At 41.4% G+C, this 25,085-nt stretch overlaps 1 protein-coding gene across 6 annotated transcripts in view; it reads right to left on the bottom strand.

Annotated features, from left to right (window-relative positions):
- The window catches only part of syt14a (synaptotagmin XIVa), a 59,206-nt gene that overhangs the window by 17,063 nt on the left and 17,058 nt on the right, over positions 1–25,085 (bottom strand). For 3 of the 6 annotated variants that reach the window (XM_026151066.1, XM_026151067.1, XM_026151068.1), the window contains exons 3-4: positions 13,867–14,019; positions 10,108–10,335 (exon numbers count right to left, since the gene is read on the bottom strand). In XM_026151066.1, the coding sequence (XP_026006851.1) occupies positions 10,108–10,335; positions 13,867–14,019 (381 nt within the window). Of the gene's footprint in view, positions 1–1,804; positions 2,801–10,107; positions 10,336–13,866; positions 14,020–25,085 lie in introns of those variants that run through there. The other 3 variants (XM_026151063.1, XM_026151064.1, XM_026151065.1) reach the window with 1 other exon arrangement.

The following is a 25,085-nucleotide window of genomic DNA, read 5'->3' as shown; positions in this document are numbered from 1 at the left end:
GCTAGACCTTCTTTGTCAAGCTGAGAATACTTTTTCTCAGCAGGAGAGAGTGTGCGTGACATGAACCCCAAAGGTCTCTCGCTTCCATCCTCCATCTTATGTGACAATACGGCGCCTACGCCATATGGGGATGCATCACATGAGAGAACCAACTCACGGTCAGCAGAATAATGAACTAACACCTCTGCTGAGTTCAACAGGTTCTTAGATTTCTGGAATGCTTCCTTTTGTCTCTTTTGCCATGTCCACCGTACCTCGTGTCTCAAAAGTTCATGTAAGGGTGCCAACCGGGTTGCCAGGTTTGGAAGGAATTTGTTGTAGTAATTTAGCAAACCTAAGTATGCTTTCAGTTCAGTGACATTTGTGGGGGTAGGTGCGTCCATGATTGCTTTAACTTTCTTTTCCACTGGGTGGAGCCCCTGGGCGTCCACTATGTGCCCCAAGTACTCCACTTTCTCTTGCATGAAGGCACACTTGCACCTCTTTAACCTCAACCCAGCTTCCTCCAACCGGGTCAACACCTCATCCAGGTTCTGTAGATGGCTTACTTCATCCACTCCAGTCACTAAGATGTCATCTAAATACACTGCTACATGAGGTATCCCCTTCAAAAGACTTTCCATGGTCCTCTGGAATATTGCTGGAGCAGAGGCCACTCCAAAAGGCAATCTGTTATACGTGAACAGCCCCCGCGATGTGTTTACTGTCACGTACTTTTTCGATTCGTCATCCAAGAGGATTTGCTGGTAAGCGTGGCTCATGTCTAATTTTGAGAACTGCTTACCCCCGGACAGTGTGGCAAACAAGTCCTCCATTCTGGGTATGGGGTACTGCTCCAGTGAAGCCACGGTATTTACAGTAAGCTTGTAATCCCCACACAGTCTTATTGTCCCTGTGGGCTTCAGGAGTGGCACTACTGGTGCCGCCCATTCAGCATATTTCACTGGCGAGATGATGCCTTCTTTCAACAGTCGGTCTATTTCCTCGTCGACTTTTGCTCGCATAGCAAAGGGGACAGAACGCGGACGGAAGAAGCGTGGGGTGGCATCACTTTTCACATGAATAGCAGCTTTCATTCCTTTCAGGGTGCCCAACTCCTCTTTGAACACATTTTCATGTTTACTTAACACTTGCTGAAGTGTTTTCTCTGTTGTTTTGACTTGGTGCAGCTTTCTGTTGTTAGGACTGTTTTTCACTTCACCCCAGTCCAATTTAATTTCCTCGAGCCAAGCTCGACCTAGCAAGCTGGGGCCGTCGCCTTCGACCACCACCAGGGGCAGATGTTTTTTCTGCTGCTTGTATTTGACGCTGACTCGTGTTGCACCAATCACCTTAACAGGATCCCCTGTATAAGTTTCGAGCTTGATTTTGATGGGCTGCAGGCTGGGGGGCTTGCTGTCTTTCCCTGTTTCTCTGAATGTTGCTTCGTTCATGACTGTTAGGCAACATCCAGTGTCTATTTCAAAGTTCACCTTTTTTCCATCAATTTGCATATCCACAGTGTAGGGGTCTACTCTTCTTAAGTGTACCGCACTGCCACGCCCTAACTTGAACAGTTTTCTTTTGTGCCCTTGACTGCACTTGACACAGTTCAACATAAAAGAGTCATCTTCAGAGCTATCAGTTTTGTTGTTATCTGCTTTCTCGCCCACATTGTGAGTACTGTAGTGTGAACTCTGCTTTTTTTCTTTTTTTACATATGTCGATCCATACTTTTTCTGGTTCAGTTTAGTCTTGCTTTTACAAGCTCTAGCTATGTGTCCCATTTTACCACAAGCATGACATTTTTCTTGTTTGTACTTACAGTCTGCTGCTGTGTGCTTGGTTCCTTTGCAACGATAACACTCTTTATTTTCTGCTTTAAAGGTACGACTCTCCTGTTGTCCTCTAGCGAGACTGAAACATTTTGCTGACGCCCCTGAGGTCTGCAGATCCTGTGCATTTTTATTTGCAGTCTCCATGGCTACTGCAATTGACAGAGCCTTGTCAAAAGTGAGATCTATTTCTGACAAGAGACGTCTCTGAATTCGGTCCTCCTTAATTCCGCAGACGATCCTATCTCTCAACATCTGTTGTAACGTGTTGCCATAGTTACAATCCTGTGCCAGGCGACGCAGCTCCGCTACATATTCCATGACGGTTTCATTCGGCTTGCGGGAGCGAGAGTCGAACTTATACCTTTGCACAATTTCACTGGGCTTCGGATCGAAGTGATTTTTCATCAGAAGCACCAGCTCTTGGAAGGTTTTGTCTTTGGGCTTGGCCGGGCTGAGAAGGTTTCGCATCAAGCTGTACGTCGCTGCTCCGACGACACTTATTAATATCGCTCTTTGTTTCTCTGCATCGTCGATCCCGTTAGCTACGAAAAACTGCTCGAGTATTTCCGTGTACTCATCCCAAGTCTGATTCTTTGGATCGAACGCTACTAGCGTACCAATTGTAGCCATTTCCGCTTCGAGGTCACTGCCTTCTATTTCCAGCCGAAAACTTTTGCATTCTTTGAAAAGCTAGCCAAACCTGTAGCCGACTCCATCACTTTATTTTCTTCTCTTTTCTTTCAGTCCGATCGCCCAAACTCCTTCCCCCTAAACGTCCTCGTCGCCAAAAAGATGTTGCATCTTCAAAAAATAAAAATACAATAACTGAGCCTTACACCGGGGTATCGTTGCACTGGTTTACTGAACCATACTTTCAGGGCATGTACAGAACATGAGCATCCATTTTCTACTGCCTCCTACAGGACACACTCTTCTTCCACTTCCTTACACATTAATGTAACACAGAACTAATACTGCCTCTCCTGGCATTACCATTGTAACAACACATTCATTCTGTTTCTTTCAGAAGATTAACAGGAACTTAGGATGTAGGTATCTATGAATAATAACTATTATGTATACTCATATATTTATATAACCACTTATTTCTTGCGATACCACAAAGGCTAAGTGTAAAGAAAACAGAAGTGCCATCACCCCAATTCAAACAAAGCAGGTGAAAGAAGCAGATAGATTTACTATATTACCAATAAATACATAAAACTGATATTTATTCTCCCTGTGAGAAACCAGTTGTGTCAGTGTTAAAGCCACTTTCTGCATGGTGTAAATGCAAACAAGCTACTACTTTATCATTAGTTTTTTCCCAGAAACACACTGAGAAGAGCTGCACCACATTCCAGCACTGACCTCACCAACTTGAGACAATGCTTTCAGTTCCAGACATGCCCCAGAAGTGACCGTCTGCTCCGTATCTCTTAAAATAGTGGATAATCTACTCATTCATTCATTTATTTATTTAACTGGAAGCTGTTTAAAGCTGCACAGGGCAGATGAGGAGACAGGAAGTCAGAGACATCAGGAACCGAATGGAAAATTCAGTCAATTTTCAAAATAAAAGACCTCATACAGACTAAAGTCTCTGATTCTAAAACACTCGATGGAAGGACAAAACAAGGACACCCAGTATGAGTGCATGACTCGAGTTACATTAACAGTTGCACACCCTATTGTAGACCTTTTGTTAGGTTTTGTATTGTTGATTGTCATTTATGCTTAGAAATATTTAACCATATATGCTTAGAGGTGTATAATCAATTGTGTAGTGATAGGATGCGTGATCTTTAGCAGGCTGCAAAGGCTTGGTGTGCATTGCGCACCTACATCCTGGGAACATGGGAAGAGGTCGTACCTTGTTTTATTGTTTTATCGTAGGATAAACGTGGCTATATCTGTTTTAGGCTAAGTGCCTTTTGTTTAGATGAACTGTTGGACTTCCAGACCAGCAGGTTTAGGGAAGTCATTTATGGGGTCACACTCTGACCCCCCCCCCCCCCCCCCCCCCCCACACACACACACACACACACACACACACACACAGGCAAGGTACTCTTTGTTTGTATGTAGACGTCGTATGTTAATGAACCTATGCATATTCATGTAACCTCAATAAAAGAGCAGTGTTACGGGGGAGCGGACGAGAGCAACTGGGGTCAAGCGAAGGAACGGCGTTTGTCCGGTTCTCTCCCGTGCACGAGAAACATGAAGAACTTTGCCTACTTCGTGTCTTGCTTGCGGTGTAATTATATTGTCTTCAACGTTCCAGCGAATAGGTTCAAGCTACAAACCTATCACCTTTTTACCCCCAACTTTATAGATCCTTAAAAACATATAAAATATGCTTGAAGATGTGGCTCTGTGGAACAGTGGACTGAACCCAGCTGCAATGTATTCCAGTTCTTGTGTGAAAGCTATATTTGAAAAAAATAATTAATTTATTCATTAAAGAATCTCTGAAACACAGCCGGGATCTATTTTTCTGGCTTAGCATGGTGGTAGAAACTAAATCTTAATCCTGAAGACAATGTACAGGACTGGAACTACTTGCTGGAACTACATTTCACTCAAGAAATAATCCCTTAAAAATTGTGCAGAGTATAGACTATGACGACTGAATGCCCTCCTCCCAGTTTCAATCCCCATTTATTCTCTGTCTACAATATTCTTTGTAAAACATGTGCTCAGAGGTGTGGATACTAAAAATGGCTTCCTTTTGCTTCTGAGTTGCAGCATATGAATAAAGCTATCGTGATCTCACTTACACCTCACCGATTTTCATGTGAGAAAAGTGCTAAATGTGCAGGTTTGAGTGCGAGATGAACAAAATTTGGCTGAGAAACATTCTCTCACTTTTGTTAGTTAATGCTTCAGAAAATGTTTTTTTGCTCTTATTGAGCTGGTTGGGTAACCATTCAGAAGTAAACAAGGTCTTTAAAAATGTGGCCGACTTCCAACATGGCACCAGTCATCGCTGCACCCTCATTCACAAGTGAATTTTGTTCTATGTGAAAAACTAATTTGCTTCTTTCCAAGGTTTATGTTGGATTTTTAAAACCACTTTCATTCAAACTGAATCAAATCATGAACTCTGGATTGATTAATTGAGCTTTCTGGTCAGAGGTAGGCCAATCAGCTCTGAGTAAAGTGCATGAAATAAAGCCACAATCAATGAAACCTCATCCCCAACCTCCTGTAGCAGATGGCTGCTGTTTCTGAGCCTGGTTCTGCCGAAGGTTTCTTTCCTGTAAAAAGTGAGTTTTTCTTTCCCACTGTCACCAAGTCATCGGGGGTTGTTTGATCTTTGAGTTTTCTCTGTGTCATTAGAGTGTTTTACCTTACAAAATAAAGTGTGATTTGGTGATATATAATTAAAATTGAACTGAAACCATAGCAACAGGTAAATTAACAGAAATGTGAGTGTCTACCATATTTCTCTTAAAAGAAAATAATAACAAAAGAAAAAAAGAAGAGTTTTTTTTACATAACAGAACAGTTTACATTTAATCTTTAAATCTAATCATTATTATTTTTATAATAACTGTTTTTTTTTTCACTAATTATTATAATTATTGCCAAGAGCAAAGTACAGGTGACAAGACAAAATAAAAATATGGATACAGTGACAACACAGTTTATTTATGGACCTACTCATAATCATATACAGCAAATGATTTGGAGGGTCCATTGACCATAAGCTGAAATCCTACTATCCACATGAGTGAGAAAACCATCAAAAAGCACTGGTACATGCTGTGCAACACGGTTCTCAAAGTGGCCATTAGAGCAGGGGCTTACTTCAGAGAAGGGAAACCTTAGATCATTTTTCTGCTTTCTGCTTACTTCCTATTTTTGGAGTCTGAGTGAAGCCACCGGGGCACCCAAACTCTGATTCTGCAGCTCTGGCACAATCCTCCTCATGTTTTATACATATGTCCTGAGGATGAAGCTCTTCATACTCAGACAAACACAACAGCGGTAGCTGTGGGTGTGGAGAGGAAGCTTTTATGGCTGTTTGCTTGAAAAAATAATGAAATGCGTGTCCTTTAGCGCTCGTGGAAAATCATGGAAACGATTCACCCATTTATCTAATGAAACGTTCCATATTGCAGAGAAAGCCTGAACCGATGTCAGCCATGGCACGAGGCCGCTGCTTTGATATTGCTGGTCCACGATGGCTTGGTGGGAGAGAAAACCACAGCCATCAAAGCCTTACCACAGGGAGGAAAATAATGATCCTCCAGTACTTTCAACCGAAGTGCAGCCACGGACGGACAGAGTTTTTACCTCCTCTTTGGTTATAGTCGAGCAACTATAAGTAAGCTGATTATGATCTGATGAACCAAAAACTTTACAGAAGGCACACAAACAACTGCTTTGCCTTGAATTTGTTTTCTTGGCAGCCAAGAAATACATCATCTGCCAGTTATCTGGATAATCCTTGAAACCTTTAAGGGTATTAGAATCATGAGGAAAAAAATCAAAACAAGACCTTGCGTAGCTAACATGTTGTCATAAATAAACCGAGTAAATTTCAAATTATTGCTGGCAGGCTCTTGTGACTCAAATCCCTGCTTCTCTCTCACGCACAAAGAACACTCACTACGTGACGTTCCTGCAACAGGCAAGTAGTCAGTGATGGATTTGTGCAAGAAAACAAACATGACTTCAAACCAAAGTAAACAGCTCAGTCAATATATACTCACCAGCCACTTTATTAGGTACACATGTCGAACTGCTCGTTAATACAAATATTGGCCAATCACATGGCAGCTACTGTTTGCACTGATCTAGACATGGTCACAATGACATCATGAACTGAGCAAACTAAGCATCCGATTGTCTGTGTGTGTGTGTGTGTGTGTGTGTGGGGGGGGGGGGGGGGGTGAATGTGACATTGTTATTGGTGCCACGTAGGCAGAAACAGCTGACTTACTGCTGATCCTACACAAGCACCTCTGACGTTCACAGGCGATGTTCCTGAGAAGTTCCTGATTCTACCTCTGCATGAGGTATAATCAGAATCAAAACACTATCAATCCAGCAGGGGAAATTGTTTTTATTATCGACACACAATTAAAAATTATAAATATGAAAGAAAATGTAAATGCTGCACCGGTCCGTTGTGGTGAAGAGAGAGCTGAGCGTAAAAGCGAAGCTCTCAGTTTACCGGTCAATCTACATTCCTACCCCCACCTATGGCCACGAGCTGTGGGTAGTGACCGAAAGAACGAGATCGCGAATACAAGCGGCGGAAATGAGCTTCCTCTGAAGGGTGGCTGGCCTCTCCCTTAGAGATAGGGTGAGAAGTTCAGCTATCCGGGAGGGGCTCAGAGTAGAGCCGCTGCTCCTCCACATCGAAAGGAGCCAGTTGAGGTGGTTCGGGCATCTGACAAGGATGCCTCCTGGGCGCCTCCTGGGTGAGGTGTTCCGGGCATGTCCCACCGGGAGGAGGCCTCAGGGCAGACCCAGGACACGCTGGAGAAATTATATCTCTCGGCTGGCCTGGGAACGGCTTGGTGTGACCCGGCCCCGGATAAAGCGGAAGAAGATGGATGGATGTAAACTTTCTCTACTAAAAAATAAGTAAAACAAAGACGCTAAAAGCTCCACACCCACAGCATGACTGACCTTGTGGGTAAGTTTATTGAGTCTGCTGGTACCTGCTGCCTCAGCACACCACAGTACAGATGATGGCACAGGCCACCACAGGCTCATACAACACTGTGAGCATCATCGGGGAGATATTAAACGACCTCAGTCGTCTCAGAAGTTGATAAGTTTTTGGAGAGCACTTCTGTGTTTTTAATGAAGTTTATTTTACTGTCATTGTGAACACCAAGACACCTGTAATCTTCCACTGTCTCCACCCAGACCCCATAAATGCAAACAGGAGTCAGCGGTGTTCTCATCCACATACAGTTTGCCCAAGTTAAGCTGCAGATGCTTTTGCCTGCAACACATAACAAAGTTACCCACCACAGCCTGATACAGCCCACTGTGGCTGAGTTATCAGAAAACTTTTGAAGGTGTCAGGCCTCAATGCAGGAGTTAAAGTCCATGGTGTAAAAGGGGAAGATGAGGGAGAGGGGACAGTGCCCCGCAGGGATCCCATATCGCTTACTACACTTACTGTCCGACACACAGTGCTGCAGGCGCACATACTGTGGTCTGCCAGTCACTTAGCAAACTATCCAGGTCACTAGGGAGGCATCCACCTGGATCACTGTCAATTTATCACCAGTAGAGCTGGCCTGAAAGCACTGGAGAAGTTCAAAAAACATGATTCCCACAGTGCACGTCAGTTTGTCCAGGTGGGCGTAGACATGGCTGAGCAGGTAGAGAATGGCTGGGAGGCAAACTGGAGAGTGGCGGACATTGTCCTGACACTTTGGGCTCCTTAGAACCAACTGAGCATTGTTTGAGTCTACAGCCTCCCTGATTATTGTCACTCCTTTATGAGCACAATGTAATCATTTTCTGATAACAGGTCACGTCACAAAGCTGAAACCATCTCAAACTTGGCTTCTTGAACATGACAGTGAGTTCACTGTACTCTAATGGCCTCCACAGTCACCAGACCTCAATCAAATAGAGCAGCACTTGGATGTGGTGGAACAAGAGATCATGGATGTGAAGTCAACACATGTGCAGCAACTGTGAGATGCTATCGTGTCAATCTTAGAGGAATGTTTTCAGCGCATCTTTGAATTTGAACTATGAAGAGTTAAGGCGCAGTATTAGCAAGGTGTATGTGGCCAGTGAGTACATGTAGTGCATGTAGTGCAGTATTTTCAAAGTAAGCTTTAAAGCATCACAGCTGCAAAGGAAATACTGCACTGACATTTACATTTGAGGCACCAGAAACAAAATTCAGATTTCAATGATTACCTTTGGGACAATATTCTCTAGTTGGCTCCTTCGTGTCTCTAAATGAAGGCAGATTAAACATAAATTCATTCTAAAGTTTTGCTAGTAAGAGTTACCTGAAAATCCTGGAGTATAATATTACTGAATAGCACTCATTTCCCCATGTGGGATTATTTTCTATAGTGACCTAAAAATTCAAAGCATCATCTGAAGATAACAGAGACCATCTAGTGGATATCAGGAGACGCTCTGCTTTTCTTCAACAACAACCTTGTGCAGCCCGTTGCCTCTCTGCTAATGGAGTCAGAAGCACGCCATGTACTACTTCTCTCCCAGCTACGCATTCAAACGCGGCTTTAAATAGACTGTGCCAGACACCCGGCACTTGAACCCACTGTCTTATATAACACAAAAACTGGTTCAGACGTGATTCACCAATCAAGGACCCTGGCATAGACTAGATTGTTTTTGTCTTTGAAAAATACTGTCAGACACAAGCATTCCTGTCTGGGTGTGACGAAAACAGGCAACAACAGCACTGCCGATATATTTCTGCAGGATGGAAAAACAGGTCAATCGGGGACTTTTAGATGAATTTGACATTCCTTGTAACAGTTTTCTTCTCTATGCAACAGATACATTTGCGTCTTTGCTTTCCCTAAAGGGCTAGTTTCACATTTAGGGGCATAGTGTAGGATGGTTCTTACAGGGTTAGATGGCAGGCTGGATATAGAGGTGAAAGAAGCACCTCAGGAAGCCACGAGCTTAAAAAACATCCATTGTAAGTGTTGACATGCACAGTCTCTTCATTTTAGGCAGAGCCAGTCTTGTCATTTATGCCATGCAAAGCTATTTTTTAAGCATAAAGTTGGGTAAACATTTACTGAGGAGAAAGTCAAGAGTGGCTTTTTGTATAGCGTTAAATCAACACGATATGCTTCTTGGCCAATAACGTGTCAGATGAATAACAAACTAATCCAAGGAGGTCAGTGCCAGCGCTCTTCTGTGACTGAACCCACCTCGACAAGGGTGAAGAACAATCGCAGCGATGGCGAGTCGGGCAGAAGGGAAACATAGACGTGTTATAAAAAAAGAAGGAAGAGTGCGAGGCTGCGGCTGTGCACATTGTACAGACAGTTGACTGTTTCACAACCCTCCCACGGAGAGTGTGCTGAACGGCAGCCTCGCTTTGATCACCTCTCTAGATTAACTGACAGTGTGTGTAAGTGTGTGTGTTACACATATGGTGTTCTTGTGTTTGTTGGTACAGAGCTGCAGAGGACTGTGAGCATTTAACTAAAACTCCCTGAGGTGATATGAAGGAAATATCTGAACTTCTCACTGTGTCAAATCTGTGGATACACGGAAAACATACAAGACGGTCAAATGTGGGAGGACCCACCATCATCAGCTGAGGCTTCACTGCTGTAGCCATCATAATCAGCAGTAAGCGGGCTGTACTTCTGCCGGCTCTCCCAGCTGAATCCTCCAGTGTGCTTGGCATTAGAGGACACCTTGGCTCCTCCTCTGAGGCCCTGGGAGCGGCTGACCGCTTCCTGATACTGACCCATCAGTTCATCCTCGCTGTCTGACGATGAAGCCTGCAAGTCAGCGTCGGAGTAGACCTTATCTGTTTGGGGATAGAGGACAATACAGTCAGTTCCACAATCATTTCCCTCCACACTGTCTTATATATCACAAAAACTGTTTCAGACATGATTCGACACACACAGTGTATATTAAATTAAAACAAAAACAATCGTGGTGTGATTGAACTGAAGACTTTTAGCATTAATTAGAGGTATTTTTAGGAATTTGCTGGCTTTATCTGAGGAAGTTTTATACACAGTCACACATTTTGAGGGGCTTAAAAGTAACTTGACTACTGACTGACTGTTTTATGGCCATGTGAGGCCCGTTACCTCGTTATAGAAATAAAAATTATGTTGATAAAAGATCTGGAACTACCTGTCTCCTGGAGCTCTCAATATGAGACCCAAAGAGATGTCCAATCAAGTGAGGGAGGCCGTTAATCATTCAATTGAAAAAACAAAACAAAAACAAAGAACCTTTAGAAGTGACCAAATCAACAAACTAGTACATTTTTTTTAAAAATAAAAGGAAGCATTCACTGGAAGAGCTGAAAAAAACCCACAGAAGATGACAAAAGTGGATGATGACAGGCTCAAAAGGTTGAAGGACATCGTGAAGGATTTGAATGTAGCTGAATGAAGGTCGATGAAGTTCATAATTTGCAAAATGAACATTGCACTGTATTTAATAAGGCTTTAAACAAGAGATTAAGTCTATAAGCTCATCAGGTCGAGTGTTTGGTACATTTATTAGACCGCCTGTCATAAAAGCAAGAAAACACAAGTTATTTAAAAAGCTGTTTAAAATAAAAATGATATTTATCAGGTAAAAAACAAAGTGAATTCTTGTTTTAACACCCAAATCTGAGCGGACAACCACCAAAAGTAATTTTTCTGTTCAAGAAAGCAAATAAATGATGGAAAATCTGGCATCTTAATCAAAAACTAATAATGTGCATTACTTTGTTTTTCTGCTGTTTCTAAAAGAGTAAAATTGAAAATGTTTGGATAACAACAATACTTATATTTTAGCATGAAAGAATATGATTAAAGAGCTTGCACACACTGGTGGAGTAACCATTACAAAAACATAAAATTGATTTTGAGAATCACCAATACTGTTAATTTAGAACATCTGAGGATTAAACCTCACACTGGGTGATGGTCTAATAGGTTTTGTAAGCACTACATGTTTGCTGATCTGATGGGATGTCCTTCCATAGACAGCATTTTGAAACCAGAGGAGATGCCCCCTGCTGGCTATTAGATGGAATTCAGGTTTAAGACAATTTTACTTTGGCTTCACTTTAAGAAGCATCTTTTTATATATAAAAATAAACACTGTATGGGTGGAAACAACAGATAAAATCAATGAGGGAAAAAAATCATTGCACTGGTTCTGGCAGCTGTAGCTTATTGGATCATTCTGAACAGAAAGCTCGTGATCGCTCAGAAAAGCCTTTGATAAGTAACTGCAGTGAAAACAGAAGAGCCCTGTGATTAAAAAGGAACATCTGCACCCTCATCCTGCGATGTTACTCTCTCCTTTTGGTTTCTCCTCCACCAAATTACCTCCATCACACATCCAGCGTGATGTAGTGACTGAATTCAGAGAAATTTACAAGATGTTTAAAATTCTGCTTGTGTTTTCAGTCTGTGTGTCATTTACTCTGATGTCATATACTCTTATGGGTTTTCTTGTTTATCTTGCCAAGTGGTTCTACAACATTTCTACTGGAATTATCACTCAATGCGACTCTTTCTTCATCACATATTAAATTTAAATCTCTTCTAAATTCGATAGCATTTATGGACTAAAGCATCCTTTAAACGAGTCATAAATTTGTCAAATGCATAAACTCATTTAGTTCGGTTAACTGATGGTTAGCCAAATCTGCTCACCTGCTTTGGTTGTATCAATCCAGCAACAATCATGCAACTTTCAATTAATGCCTTTTGAGTCACAACAACAACATGCTTTCATCAATGCTTTTAAAAAAAGAGCTTCCAAATGTATTTATTAGCTGTGCCGTGACAGACTGGCAGCCTGGCCAACGGCGGATGAGATATTCTCCAGGTGTTCTCCTACGCCCCATTCCTACGCGCCAAAATGAGATTTTAGTTGTTTTAAAAGCTGAACAGGTGACACGTTTTGAAACTACTACAAAGGTTGAAAAAAAACTGGATAGATTTGTAACAGGTGTGTTTTACAAAAGCTAATGGACGTGATCTGAACACAAAAGCACAAATTGCCAGAGCCAATTTGCCTTCCACTGCAGGCAGGCGAGGGCGTCTCAATAAAAGCTGCTGCGTTTTCACAATACCATTTAAGAGACCCTTAAACAGGCAAACGTGTGATTCCACACGGAGGACAGATTGAGATTGAGTGAACCAAGACTTTCAATAGTCTAAACTTTGAACGTGTGCAGCAACCTGAAGTCACAGTGGAGGCTGTTTAAACAGTAATGAAGATTATTTCCAATAATGAAGCTGCCATGGTGCTCTGTGCACAGTTGTTACACAGCTGACAACTATTCATGGAAAACATAAAAGACTTTTTTTTTATCTTTGCCATCCTTAAATATTCAAACTCTAAGTCAGGCCTCGAGGGCCGGTGTCCTGCAGGTTTCAGATGTGTCCTTGATCCAACACAGCTCATTTAAATGGCCAAATTACCTTCTCAACATGTCTTGAAGTTCTCCAAAGGTCTGATAATGACCTAATCATTTGATTTAGGTGTGATATCTAAAGCCTGCAGGACACCGGCCCTTGAGGCCTGGAGTTGAACATCCCTGCTCTAAGTGGTCACTTAAAGACTATAGTTAGTTACACGTCCTCTCAATTAGAAGAAGGTATTTCTCAATGTGATGCAGATGCTCAGTGAGGGGATAATTAAAATTAGGGAAAGAAACACAATAAAGCAGAGAATAAAAATGTAGCTGATCAGAGCAGTAAGCGAAGTCAGGAAGCTAGTTTTCTCTCACTGTAGCTTTGTATTTTTTCCAGCAGGAGGCAGCACAGCTTTTAAAATAACCCAATCCGTGGTTGCTCTGCAAACCTTCCCACTAACTCAACATACATTCCCACTTACAACATGCAGTCTTCAATACATACATCTTTAACAAACAGAATCAGGAAACTGTAAACTGTTTTTTCAACAGACCGGTAACAATTCGAACTCAAATATTTGTCTCATGTGTCTGTCAAAACAGCCACTGTTCCAAATCTGTCCACACAGAAGGTCATTGAGATTAGTCACTTTGCTGCGTTACACTGCCTGCCTTTGTTTTCTGCAGATGGCTTCTCTGAGTCGAGCAAACTCCCCGTGTGGGCTCCCGGGGGGCACCAACCTTTTAAACCTTTGAAGCCCCCGTGGGCAGATGACAAGTAAACAGTCCTACAGCTGTCAGTAACAGTAATCCCGGCATGGGCTGAGAAAGGCCAGTGTCAGTGGAAAATGCCTCCATGCAGAGGCAGGGCCTCGTGCTGGGATCAAAGGCACTAAAGAAAATCAGATGTGAAAGAAAGACAACCGAATGTGCTTTCATTTTAAATTTATGCATGCTCACCTTGCAGCTCAGTGGTTTTCCTGAATTCATCAAGGCACTGAAGGCTTCCTGGGTTCTCTAGTGCCAACTTATTGTTGAGGTACCAAAACAGGAAAGTCATGAGGATGATGAAGAGTCCGATGGCTGTCAGAAACCCCAGCACCTCTGGAGAGACTAGAAAACAAATACGCATTTTTAAATATCAAAACGTGACTACTTAAGCTGTTTTTAGCCTTAAATCCAATGTAGTAGGTTGTCATGTTGTAAGAAATGGTAATAATGGTAATAATTTATTCACACCCGCTTTCACTTTTTCTGAGCTAAAAAAAAATATTCAGAAGAAGTGACAGTTAAGTGAAACCTGGGTCCAGGCCAGAAACAACACAACTATCCTCTAATGCTAACAGGACATCACCTCTTTGCAAAACATCTGCAAAATCAGCAGGTGAACACAAAGCCAGCAGCAAAGAATGTAGAGTGATGTTACAGATGAATGTATGAGCCAAATATTTAACAGGGAACAGAATAAGTGCCAAAAAAAAGCAGTCCAACTTCAACTCTCAATTTCTATCTATATCTATTTCTACAATAAAATCGACGTGACATCTGACTTTTTACTTTTCCACATTGACAGAGTTTTTCACGTGTTTCAAAATAAGGAATCCTGTCAGTGTGTAGGACTAAGAGACTGAAGTTAGCCTAAGATTAATCTTTATGCTTTTCACTCATAATTATAAAACATTTCAGGTCCTCTTGGTGAGTAGAGAAAAAAAAACCCATAATAAATAATTTTTAGATTAGTTATTAAGTAACGTGTGATATATGTTACTTTTTTGAAAACGACCACAAATTACATTAACCAGTTGTTAAAAATAAAAACAAATGACTAATGTCCACATTCACAAACATCTTAGTTGTACAGTTAGAACACATCTTGGCTCCAGCTGAAACCTTCGCTGGGTACAATGCAGAAAAAACATCTGTACTGTGTCAGTATTTAGCATCTGACAAAAAAACACTTCTACAAACAATGCAGATGAGAGACACAGAGGCAAAGAAACCAGAGTGAAGGAGACACTCAGAGGGGTTGTGTCACTGTAGAAACGCAACCTGTTGGTTGCCATAGTGACAGGTTCAGGTGCAGCATCACACGGACCCCCAGACGCACGGGCGAGTCAGATCTCATTAAAGGCAGCACTGAGTGCCGCACATCAGGAGATCCAGTTAGGTCTGGACACAAACATCATTAGCGAGGCTTTGTTACGCCAGAATGAACCGGCCCAGGTGATACATGTATCCTGACTGCACTGGTGACAATATAAATGCATGACCTTCAGCTACATGTATGACCTTATGACATCAGGATGGAGGTGCAACGCCATCACAGACGGTTAAACGTCAGGATGCTTTTCTATTCTCTCCATCAGTGGCATCAAAGTGATCAAATAAGCCTATCATCTTTGTCCTAAACCACTTTTTTACTGTGCTTACATTAAAGATTTAGCTGCAATCAGCCTTCAGAGACCTGCTGTCACCACCTGCAGCCAGTTCAGAAGATTTTTTTAGCATTTCACTAAGGACAACTCATCTGTAACCAGAGGGTTCACTTCACTTGTTGGACTGTCTGGCTGAAGTGAGCGGTTATAACTGTTAAATATAAAAACACGGACAATACAAGGATGGAAACCTCCATGCAACAATGGAAAAAAATAGGTGGTTGACCAGTGAATGTGTTGAATTTTTTTTGCTTTCAACAACCAACTGCATGTAGTTGCAGCAACCCGCTGGTCATCAAGATGTTGAGCGTAAAACAGTCGTTCAATCACAAGGCAATTGCACAGACAATGGCTTTTACATTGCCAACATGTTGCAAGCACAACTCATGTGTCGTATTCTGGTTATTCTGGTAATTGTGTCACTTATTTTGGAGGGTTTACAGAATTCATGCTTCAAACCTACGAGGTGCTGGGTGAACTCTAAATTCACCTAGCTGACAACACAAGGTTGTAGCACAGTGTAAAACATGAAGTATTTGATAAGTGTATATTTTTTAGATATTGTCAGGGATCCTGGGTCTGAGCGACCCAGGATCCCTGAGCAGTTATGGACTAATATTATAATATATATTTTGTATTGCTGTCCCTCGTTATCCCTGCCTGTGTGTGTGTGTGTGTGTGTGTGTGTGTGTGTGTGTGTGTGTGTGTTTCTGCGGGTGCCTTCAGGCCTGGTGGGTGTGGCCCTGCTGGCGGACTGGCCACACCCGAAGCCACACACCTGCTGCTGATCAGGCCTCGTCGGGGGAGCTACTTAAGAGTCTTGGAGCTCCCACCGACGTGGGATCATTTCGTGAGACTTCCCGTCAGTTCTCCAGCTGGTCTGTTTGTGAGTGTGAGCTTACCAAGTGAACTGAGGGTACTAACTACTGCCTCTATTTTCCCAGGAAGGATTGCTGGATGAGAGGGCAGCAGACACAGAGTGCACTGGCACGAGGGAGCAGACACATGGGCACAAACACGGGGAGAAGACACGGAGTGGAAGTCGGGAGCACACGGGGATGTATTATTGTTGTGTATCAGTTCCATCACTGTAAATAAACGCACTGCTTGTACATAGAGCACCGCGCCTGGGTCCTCCTTCCCCACACCCCCCACGGTTTGCCATGCCGAACCGTGACAGATATGGTTTAAAATGCCAACTTCTGTTTGGCAACTCTCTGGCAACAAATCCACCCCTGACCATTTTCTCCTCCTCATTTTGTTGCTCATCCTCTGTTTTGTCAACTAAAGGGGAAAAAAATGGAACTTTTAAAGGTTTTGATGATAAAGATGATAAAGAGCCATTTTAAAGGTGTCTGGATCCAGATCAACTTCAAAGGTTAGTCAGCTCTAAGCAGGGCCGAGCCAGATTTCTACTGAAATGTTTATGAAACACAGTTTTGAATAATCCTGTTAACAAGCTAAACTAATCCCAAAATCTCGCTGAAGTCAAAATTTAAAATGAGGGACAATTAATACTTTTTCCCCAGCATAACGAGAAACATTCCCAATTGTCTCAGCTATGATGCCTGATACTGTAGATCAACCATCTTAGTGACACAACAGACTGCAGCTGTGCTAACCAAAAGTGCTATTAGACAATAAACACTACAATGGAAGTAAAGCGCCTATTAAAGCCAATAAAGGCACTCATTAAAGCCATTTTTAATAAGTATGACGCATGTTCTTACAGAATGATTATGTCTTACACTACAGAGCTTTGCAAAGAGACTGCTGGTTGTGGTGAACAGATCAATGGATGATAAAACCAGCAGATTCAGTGTGGTGTCTAATGGAATCAAATGTTTCCTCAGTGCTGCAGAATTGCTTTGCATTCAGAACATGTGGGGAAGAACAGGGGATTTTACCTCTGAAAGCTGCTTGCTCAAACACTTCATACACAGAGAAAGTTTGTGACAGAAAGAAAACTTTAGCAGCAGTCTGTATACTTTCTGTCATCCACCTGAATACTGGTGAGCATACAGAGTGGTGCACAGTGGTGATGGTGAGAAGAATTTAGATCCCAGGATGCAGTGAATGAGAAATAAATGTTCAATGTTCTTTCCAAAACTTGAAAGGGTTTAACATGCTACACCTACACCTGGCTCCTGTTTCACATTATGCAACCAATGGCATCGTTACTTATAGATGTATAAAAGATAGATCCAGCTGCTGTGGTAGGATCCATCTGTTTTTGAATGTCATTAAGAAGCTTCAGGATGAGTATTTTCACTGGTTCCATTTTGGTGCTTTAAAACCAAAGGTGACTGGTGCGTTGTAAATTTTACTGTGAACCCACAACCTATAATATATCCTAGATAATCCTAGTGATACGTATAATGCACATACACATAAACACATAAAATGAACTTAACATGTTTGATATGATCAGAATGGAGTGACCGAGCCCATCAAATCATCAATAAAACAGTTCCCATATTCTTCTATAGCATCAGAACCCGTGTTTGCAACCTCAGTCATCGCCCCCTGGTGGTCGTTATAAAGAATGCAGGTTTAAGGCCATTTTGCGTCAACTTGACTTCTGGGGCCCGTTCTTCGTACCTCGCTAAGTAGGTTAGCCGGATTAGATTGTTGACGATTTCGCGTGATCCTGGATCAGTCGGTTCCCCGAAGCTCATCCGGGACTTGCTGTCATAGCAACAGAGCCGTAAGCGTAAACCTGCTCGGGAGCAGGTTCACTTTATGTAAACAGGATTAGATCGCGGCCACGCAGGTATGTCCGCTTCATTTATACGAAAGCAACAGCGATATTCCACCACTGTTTCACCATAAATAAATATTATCAATGTAACTAAAGACAATGCAGCACCTGATCCATTTATTGATGTCACACAGATACATACAGGTCATTTCCTAAAAAAGGGAAATGTACTATTAACATTCTATTACATGTATGTGATTATTACAGATGTAATTCATATTTCAGAGTAGTAATTGTAAATTACGTCATGTAATCAAGATGAGAGACCACGGCTATAAAAGCGAAGGTGGATTTGGGAAGTCTGTCGCAGCCATGTCCTGTCCGTATACGCGAGCAGCCCATTGCGGAAGGTGCAAGATTGATAAGGAGAGTCCTCAGAATTCAGCGTATATTGCGGGATAGACAGGATCCTTTAGCTCAGCGCGACAGTGTGCTCATAGAGAGATATCGATTTTCCCGTGAGGGTATTATTTACTTAACCAACTTGTTGACGAGGGGGTGCAGGACCACCACCTGTCTTTTTTTCCTCTGCCCTTTTCTTGGTTGCTGTTATGAACAAACTAACAGAGTATTACAGGCCAGTATTACCTTGCCAAGAGACGCAAAGCAATCTAAGAGATAAATATTACCATTCTGTAGAATACTCCTGTATTCCACTTTTACTTGTTCCCATGTTCTTGTGGGTCCTGTTGTGGCTCTAATGTGAAAGGGGATATAATATAACATATTATAATATAATATAATGCCATATGATATTGGACAATATAGTGTCATATGATAGATCTACCCTACCGCCTACTGGTGTTGGCCAGAGGGGCCGATGGCGCGATATGGCAGCCTGGCTACAACCGTAGCTGCCTCCACCAGTGTGTGAATGTGGGAGTGAATGAATAGTGGTATCGTAAAGCGCTTTGGGTGCCTTGGAAAGCGCTATATAAATCCAATCCATTATTATTATTATTATTAAATTACCTACGAGTTTGATTTGTCAGCAACTTTCTGCCAGCCCTCTCTCCTTGCTTTTGCAGCCTTTGCAGTGTTCTCTTGCGTTTTAATTAAACTCTGAAACTCCTGAAATCCCTCACTCAAGAGTTCTTGCTCTGCTGCCGGAAAATACCGAGCACGCCCCTTCGACATTTTCGCCGACCAATCAGCGGGTTGCCGATCAATGTTTCTACTATCGATGCGTAGCCCCTTTTACGACGCCCAGTGATGTCACATTCCTGCGTCCAGCTGTAGTAATCGTCAACAGCAAGTGTGTTCGGGGAACCGGATTAGCGAGCTCACGGTTAGCGCGATGATTTGATCTTGGATGAGATCTAAAAGCTACATCTATCATCTACATCATCATTCAAATACAGATCAAGGAGGTCCATTTAGAGAACATTTCCTCAAACAAAAATCCAAAATGTAAAAGCCAGCATGCATTAAAATTCAATGCAATAAACTTTGATACAACTATTACGCTACTTTAGTGTCTTTTCTCCGTTTCCCTGACTTGTTTCTTTGGATGCCTCTATATGAGTTACAATGCATGCAACTAGCTTGTATTTCCTGTGTACAAACACTGACTACTGTAAAAACAAAAGAAAATGCTGATTAAAATAACTAAACTGTAATTGCGGGAAAAGTTGTGCAGAGTAAAATAAAAAATGCAGCACTAGGTCTGGGTCTGTAAAGAACAGTCCACCTATTTTTTTCAATGTATGTGGATACACATCTTTCACCAGTCATACATAATAATTTATTTGACCCAAAGAATCATGGGTGTACTGACATACGCCCATGAATGATGGGGTGGCAGAGGTACTCAGCAGCAGCCAATACGTAAAAGAATAAACGCCTGAGAAGCACTTGCTTTACAATATTTCATGCACAGTCACAAAAGTGGAGAGATGGAACAGGTTTTCAAGTGCAATGGGAGACTTTAGATTACTGCTGAGCTCATTTACCATGATGAATGCAGCTCTACATGTAAAAGTCCATTTTGTTCAATTAAACCAAGCTGCTGCCTTTCTTACAAATGGGAGATAATGAGCCCATCTGGCAAGAAAGTACTTAGAAGACGTGTTTCTCCATTAGTGGCAATGATGACTGGTTCTCTGTTTTTAATTCCAATATAATGGCTGTAACAATTAACTGGTTTTAGCCATTAGTGGCACCAAGAGGAAAGAACTTGCACTGGTTTCAGTCTATTGTGTGTTTGTCAAGATTGAATAAAACCAGGTTCATTCCAGGTTTGAAGGAAAAATACATCTGTTCTTTTAAAGGGGAACTATTATGCTTGTCCTTACTTTTGTAATATTTTACACTGATCAGAGTTTCTGCCAGGAAGTTGTTAACCCCAGTGGCTTTGACAAGCAAAATTAATCAATGTGCTTTAACACTAACTGGTAGGTGCATCTCCTCAGACGCAGCGACAGGCAGTGGGGTTTATTTCCCATTTTACGGCCTACACCAGTGACAGAACTCTGCATCAACTTAACATCATTCCTACAGCCAAGAATGAGCTGGTCGATCGTATTTTGTCATCACTGGGAATCATCTTACCAGTTAAAACAAATCTTTTTACCAATTTTAAGGTTTTTTTTTTAGTTTTTTCAAGCTGGTGTTTATTTCCATCTTAGACAGGTGGTGGTGTTCATATTAAAGAGGGCCAAAGCATCTAATAATGAGATCACCACATGTACTTACTACTTGCTTACTATCAATGTTTGTGAGCATGGAAGCCCCGCCCACCAGTTTTTCAAACCATTGGTTTACAAAGCACAGCAATCAGAAAAAGGTGTGTTGAAAGGCAGACACCGACAACCTGTAGTTAAATTCAGTCTTTATTTATAAAGCACAGTCACCTCGAGGTATTTTATACTGTTAGGTAAAGACCCCACAATAATACAGAGACAACCCTAACAATCAGAAAACTGCCTCTAAGCAAGCACTTGGCAACAGTGGGAACTAAAAACTCCCTTTAACAGGAAGAAACCTCCAGCAGAACCAGAAGAAGGCTCAGGGAGAGGCACCGTCTGCCGCAACTGACTCGGGTTGATGGACGGGAGACTGAGGGCGACAGTTTTGGATGCAAAGAGCCTTCCAGCTCTATATAGGTCTTTAGGGAAACAGCTCCTAGACTTTAAACACTTTCCTGATGCGTTTATGGCCTCAGTGACTTTTCTGGGTTGGACTGAATAAAAACAATGAGACCATTTTGTAAATTTTGATCATTCTGTTTCAGAAAGGAGGATTATCTGTGATGTGCTCTCATGACTTGTGATTAATTTGTTATTGACAAGTTGTTAGCAGTCAGTTCCTCTCCTCGTTCCTGACATAAACTTTCAAAATATGTATGTGGCAACGAGTAAACTCTTATCTGAAGGCTTTCAAAAAGGACTTCACAATGCTGCATAAAGGCCCAGTACAAGTTAAATCCAGATGTTTATTGAACTCTGAATCATGCAAATCTACTCTTTTAGAGTTCAAAATGAAAAATACAGATCTGGAGCTTATTTTACGCATAACATCGTCCCAGTTAAGCTTAAGTAATTGTTGCTTTAACAACAAGACTGCTACACAAAACAACCAGACTCTTTCACATCTAAAGAAGCAGAAGACAGTTACATAACCTGCCGTGTGCTTATTTCCACCTGATACTCGTCTGTTAGCCTTAAAACATGTGTGCATGTCAGGAAATTTGGCAGATTTTAATTTTGTTGTCCTCTTTGTCTGTAATGAGCCGATTATTGTTGGTAGCTTTCAGTGTCTGGTCGCACGGCGCTAAGGGAGCAGGAGGCGTTCTCTCATGGGAATGTCTGTCTGCTCACACTGTACCAGCTTCTCACTGTTGACTGAATTATTCACAGCACAGATGGAGCGGGAGGGATCCTGCTCTGTATAATTCCCCAAATGCCTCAAACAGGGAAAAGAATATTAAATCGTGGAGATCTACAGTGAGTTTCACTCCTGACTTCAAACTACTATATATTTTTATTTTATCTACACATAAACTGCATCATACTTCTTTCATCTGCTAAAAAACAAAACAAAATATTTCATTAAAGAAAATGTTTTTTTAATTCCACAGCAAAACTGGTGCTGTGTGAAAGTGTGGGTGCTGTGTGGTATAAGCTGTCTAACATCATTTATCATTTTCCTGTTGGACTTACTTCACCAAATAAGCCAGATTCCATTAAAATACTGAGAATAGCCCTGTGTGTGGGACTGACTGATGACTCACCGGACGATTAAACAATAACCGACTGTGTTACACAAGAAGCACAGAGAACAATTATGTGGGAAAGGAACCCTGTAACAGCTATAAAATGTACCGAACACCTTTAAAAAGAGCCACTTTTTGAAAATTAATGTGTGAAGTGAATTAACAACCAAGTACTTTAGAAAATACACATATTTGGCATTTCCTGCAGCATAACTCATACTTTCCTCCTCATGGCAACAGATCAATGAAATCAGTTCAGGATTAAATTCCTAATTAAATTTAGAGAAATATGAGTATCAGAAAAATACAAAAACTTGTATGTACAGTTTTCACAAACTGAGAAAGATTTTATGCAATTAACAGATGTCTCTGTTAATGGAAAATAAAACCTCTTAGTAGTGATTCTCCCCCCCCCCAGAAATGACACCACAGATTATAATGCTGCAAATATATAAATACTGCAACACTTTGTGGGTCACAGGCTCACCCACAGCTGTGCTCCCTTACATGTTTACAAAAGAAGAGAAATCCTGTGATTCTATATTTGGATCGAATATCGTTCTGATAATGAATTCATTAGCTACATATATGTATATACAACCAGCCACTTCATCAGGTACACCGTCAGACCTCTTCAGATGGTTTTAATAGACCTCTCTGCACTGAATCATACTTGTTATTAATCTCTGTCTCTCTTCCACAGCATGTCTTTATCCTGTCTTCCTTCTCTCTCCCCAACCGGTCACAGCAGATGGCCCCGCCCCTCCCTGAGCCTGGTTCTGCTGGAAGTTTCTTCCTGTCAAAAGTTTTTCCTTGAGGCGACTGTTGTTGTGATTTGGCGCTGTATAAATAAAATTGAATTGAATTTTACCCTCAGAGCTGTATTATTCCTTAATGGCATAGATTAGCAGCTATCATGACAGCATGCAGATTTATAGGCAACACATCCATTATGTGACCCCCCCGATTCTACCACATCCCAAAGGTGCTTTATTGTATTGAGACCTGATGCCTATGGAGGCCATTTGAGTGCAGTGTCTTCATTGCTATGTATAAGAAACCAAATTGAGATGATTAGAACTTGGCTGGTGCATTAAATTGCCATCAGAAAATACATAATGTTTGGTCATAAAGAGATGGATATGGTTAGGAGAATTACTCAGGTACACTGTCGCATTTAAATGAAGCTCAGTTGGTACTAAGAGATGCCAGATTTCTGATCAAATCATTCATCTACTGTCCATTTTTGTTGAGCCTGAGTGAGATGTACTCTCAGTTCCTGTGTCTGTTCCCATATGACAGAAGTGGCATCCAGTGTGGTCTTCTGCTGCGGTAGCCAATCAGCTTTAAGGTACAACGTCTGAGTTGTAACAAGCGTGTGTTTGAGTTAGTCCTCCCTCTCCAACAGCTCAAAGTAGAGCTCCTTCTGTGTGACGAGCAGTGTTGGTCAAGTTACTTGAAAAAAGTAATCAGTAACTAATTACTGATTACTTCCCCCCAAAAGTAATCCCGTTACTTTACTGATTACTTATTTTCAAAAGTAATTAATTACTTAGTTACTTAGTTACTTTTTAAAAACACGATTTACAACCTGAAGAGGTGATAAAGCGATAGATCTTTCAGCCCAATTCTACATTTTCTACATAATCCATCATACAAAATGTAATCAAATGGAAAAATCTCTTTTTTAAACTTGTTTTATTAGTTTTAATCTTTTAACTTTATGCATCAAGCAAAAATTTAATTATATGAAACATTCTCTGACTTCAATAAATTAGTTTTCTGCACATTCCAGCACATAAAATAAAATGTTTTTTGTGTTTACACTCACTCTTTCAAATAGATGCAAGTAAAACACAGCAGAAAATAAATAAAGTCAAAGACTCAGCGGTCCTGTTGCTTTTTCACCTATTAAGCAGCACTGCGGTAGGCGGAGGTTTACCCTGGTGCAGGTGTGCCGCGGTCAGTTGAAGAATCCGCGACTTTCTCTGTGAGTTTCCCATTACGTCATAGCGCACTCGGTGCTTGCTTGGAAGTTTAAGGGTTTTTTTCGCTGTAAAAAGAAGTTTTCTTCCCACGCACAACAGACACTAATGTTTTTGTCACTTTTTATGGAATCAAACTCAAAGTAAGGTCAGTACTTCCACGCTTTAAACACTGCACGCTCATACTCTCTCCCACAATCGATATGTGATCCATTGTTGATCTGCACACAGCTGTTGTCACTAACGGCGCACTCGCTTACGTCACTGTCATGAGACATTCTCGCAAAAAATCACGGTTTTAGTAACGGGAAAGTAATGGTAATCTAATTACCGTTTTTGCAATAGTAATCCCTTACTTTACTCGTTACTTGAAAAAAGTAATCAGATTACAGTAACGTGTTACAAGTAACGTGTTACTGCCCATCTTTGGTGATGAGTGGAGCAAAATGTTTTTCTTTTACTTTTCTTGATCCTGCTTTACTAAAATAACTAAATTAGGTTTTACGAGTAATGCACATATTTAACATTTTGTCGTGTGAAATGTTTAAGCCATGCCTCATGTTGCCTCAGGCAAAACTGAATGGCTCCCATTATCCTTCTCAGAGTGAGGAGTAAAGCTCAATTTAATTCTGGTATTGGATGGGTACTCCGTATCAGCAGTAATTCAGAGATTTAATTAGATTTAATTAAAAATTGATTCTCCAGTCACTGGTGAATGCAAAAGAAAAGGCACAATGAAAATTGCATTTCGCTTTAATCAGTGTAAGAAAAGCAATTGGCTTCAA

This window comes from Astatotilapia calliptera, chromosome 19 (genome assembly GCF_900246225.1).
Source record: "Astatotilapia calliptera chromosome 19, fAstCal1.2, whole genome shotgun sequence".
Classification (NCBI taxonomy): Eukaryota; Metazoa; Chordata; class Actinopteri; order Cichliformes; family Cichlidae; genus Astatotilapia; species Astatotilapia calliptera.
The sequence above is the reverse complement of the archived record's forward strand: the minus strand, read 5'-3'. Positions and strand labels throughout refer to the sequence as shown.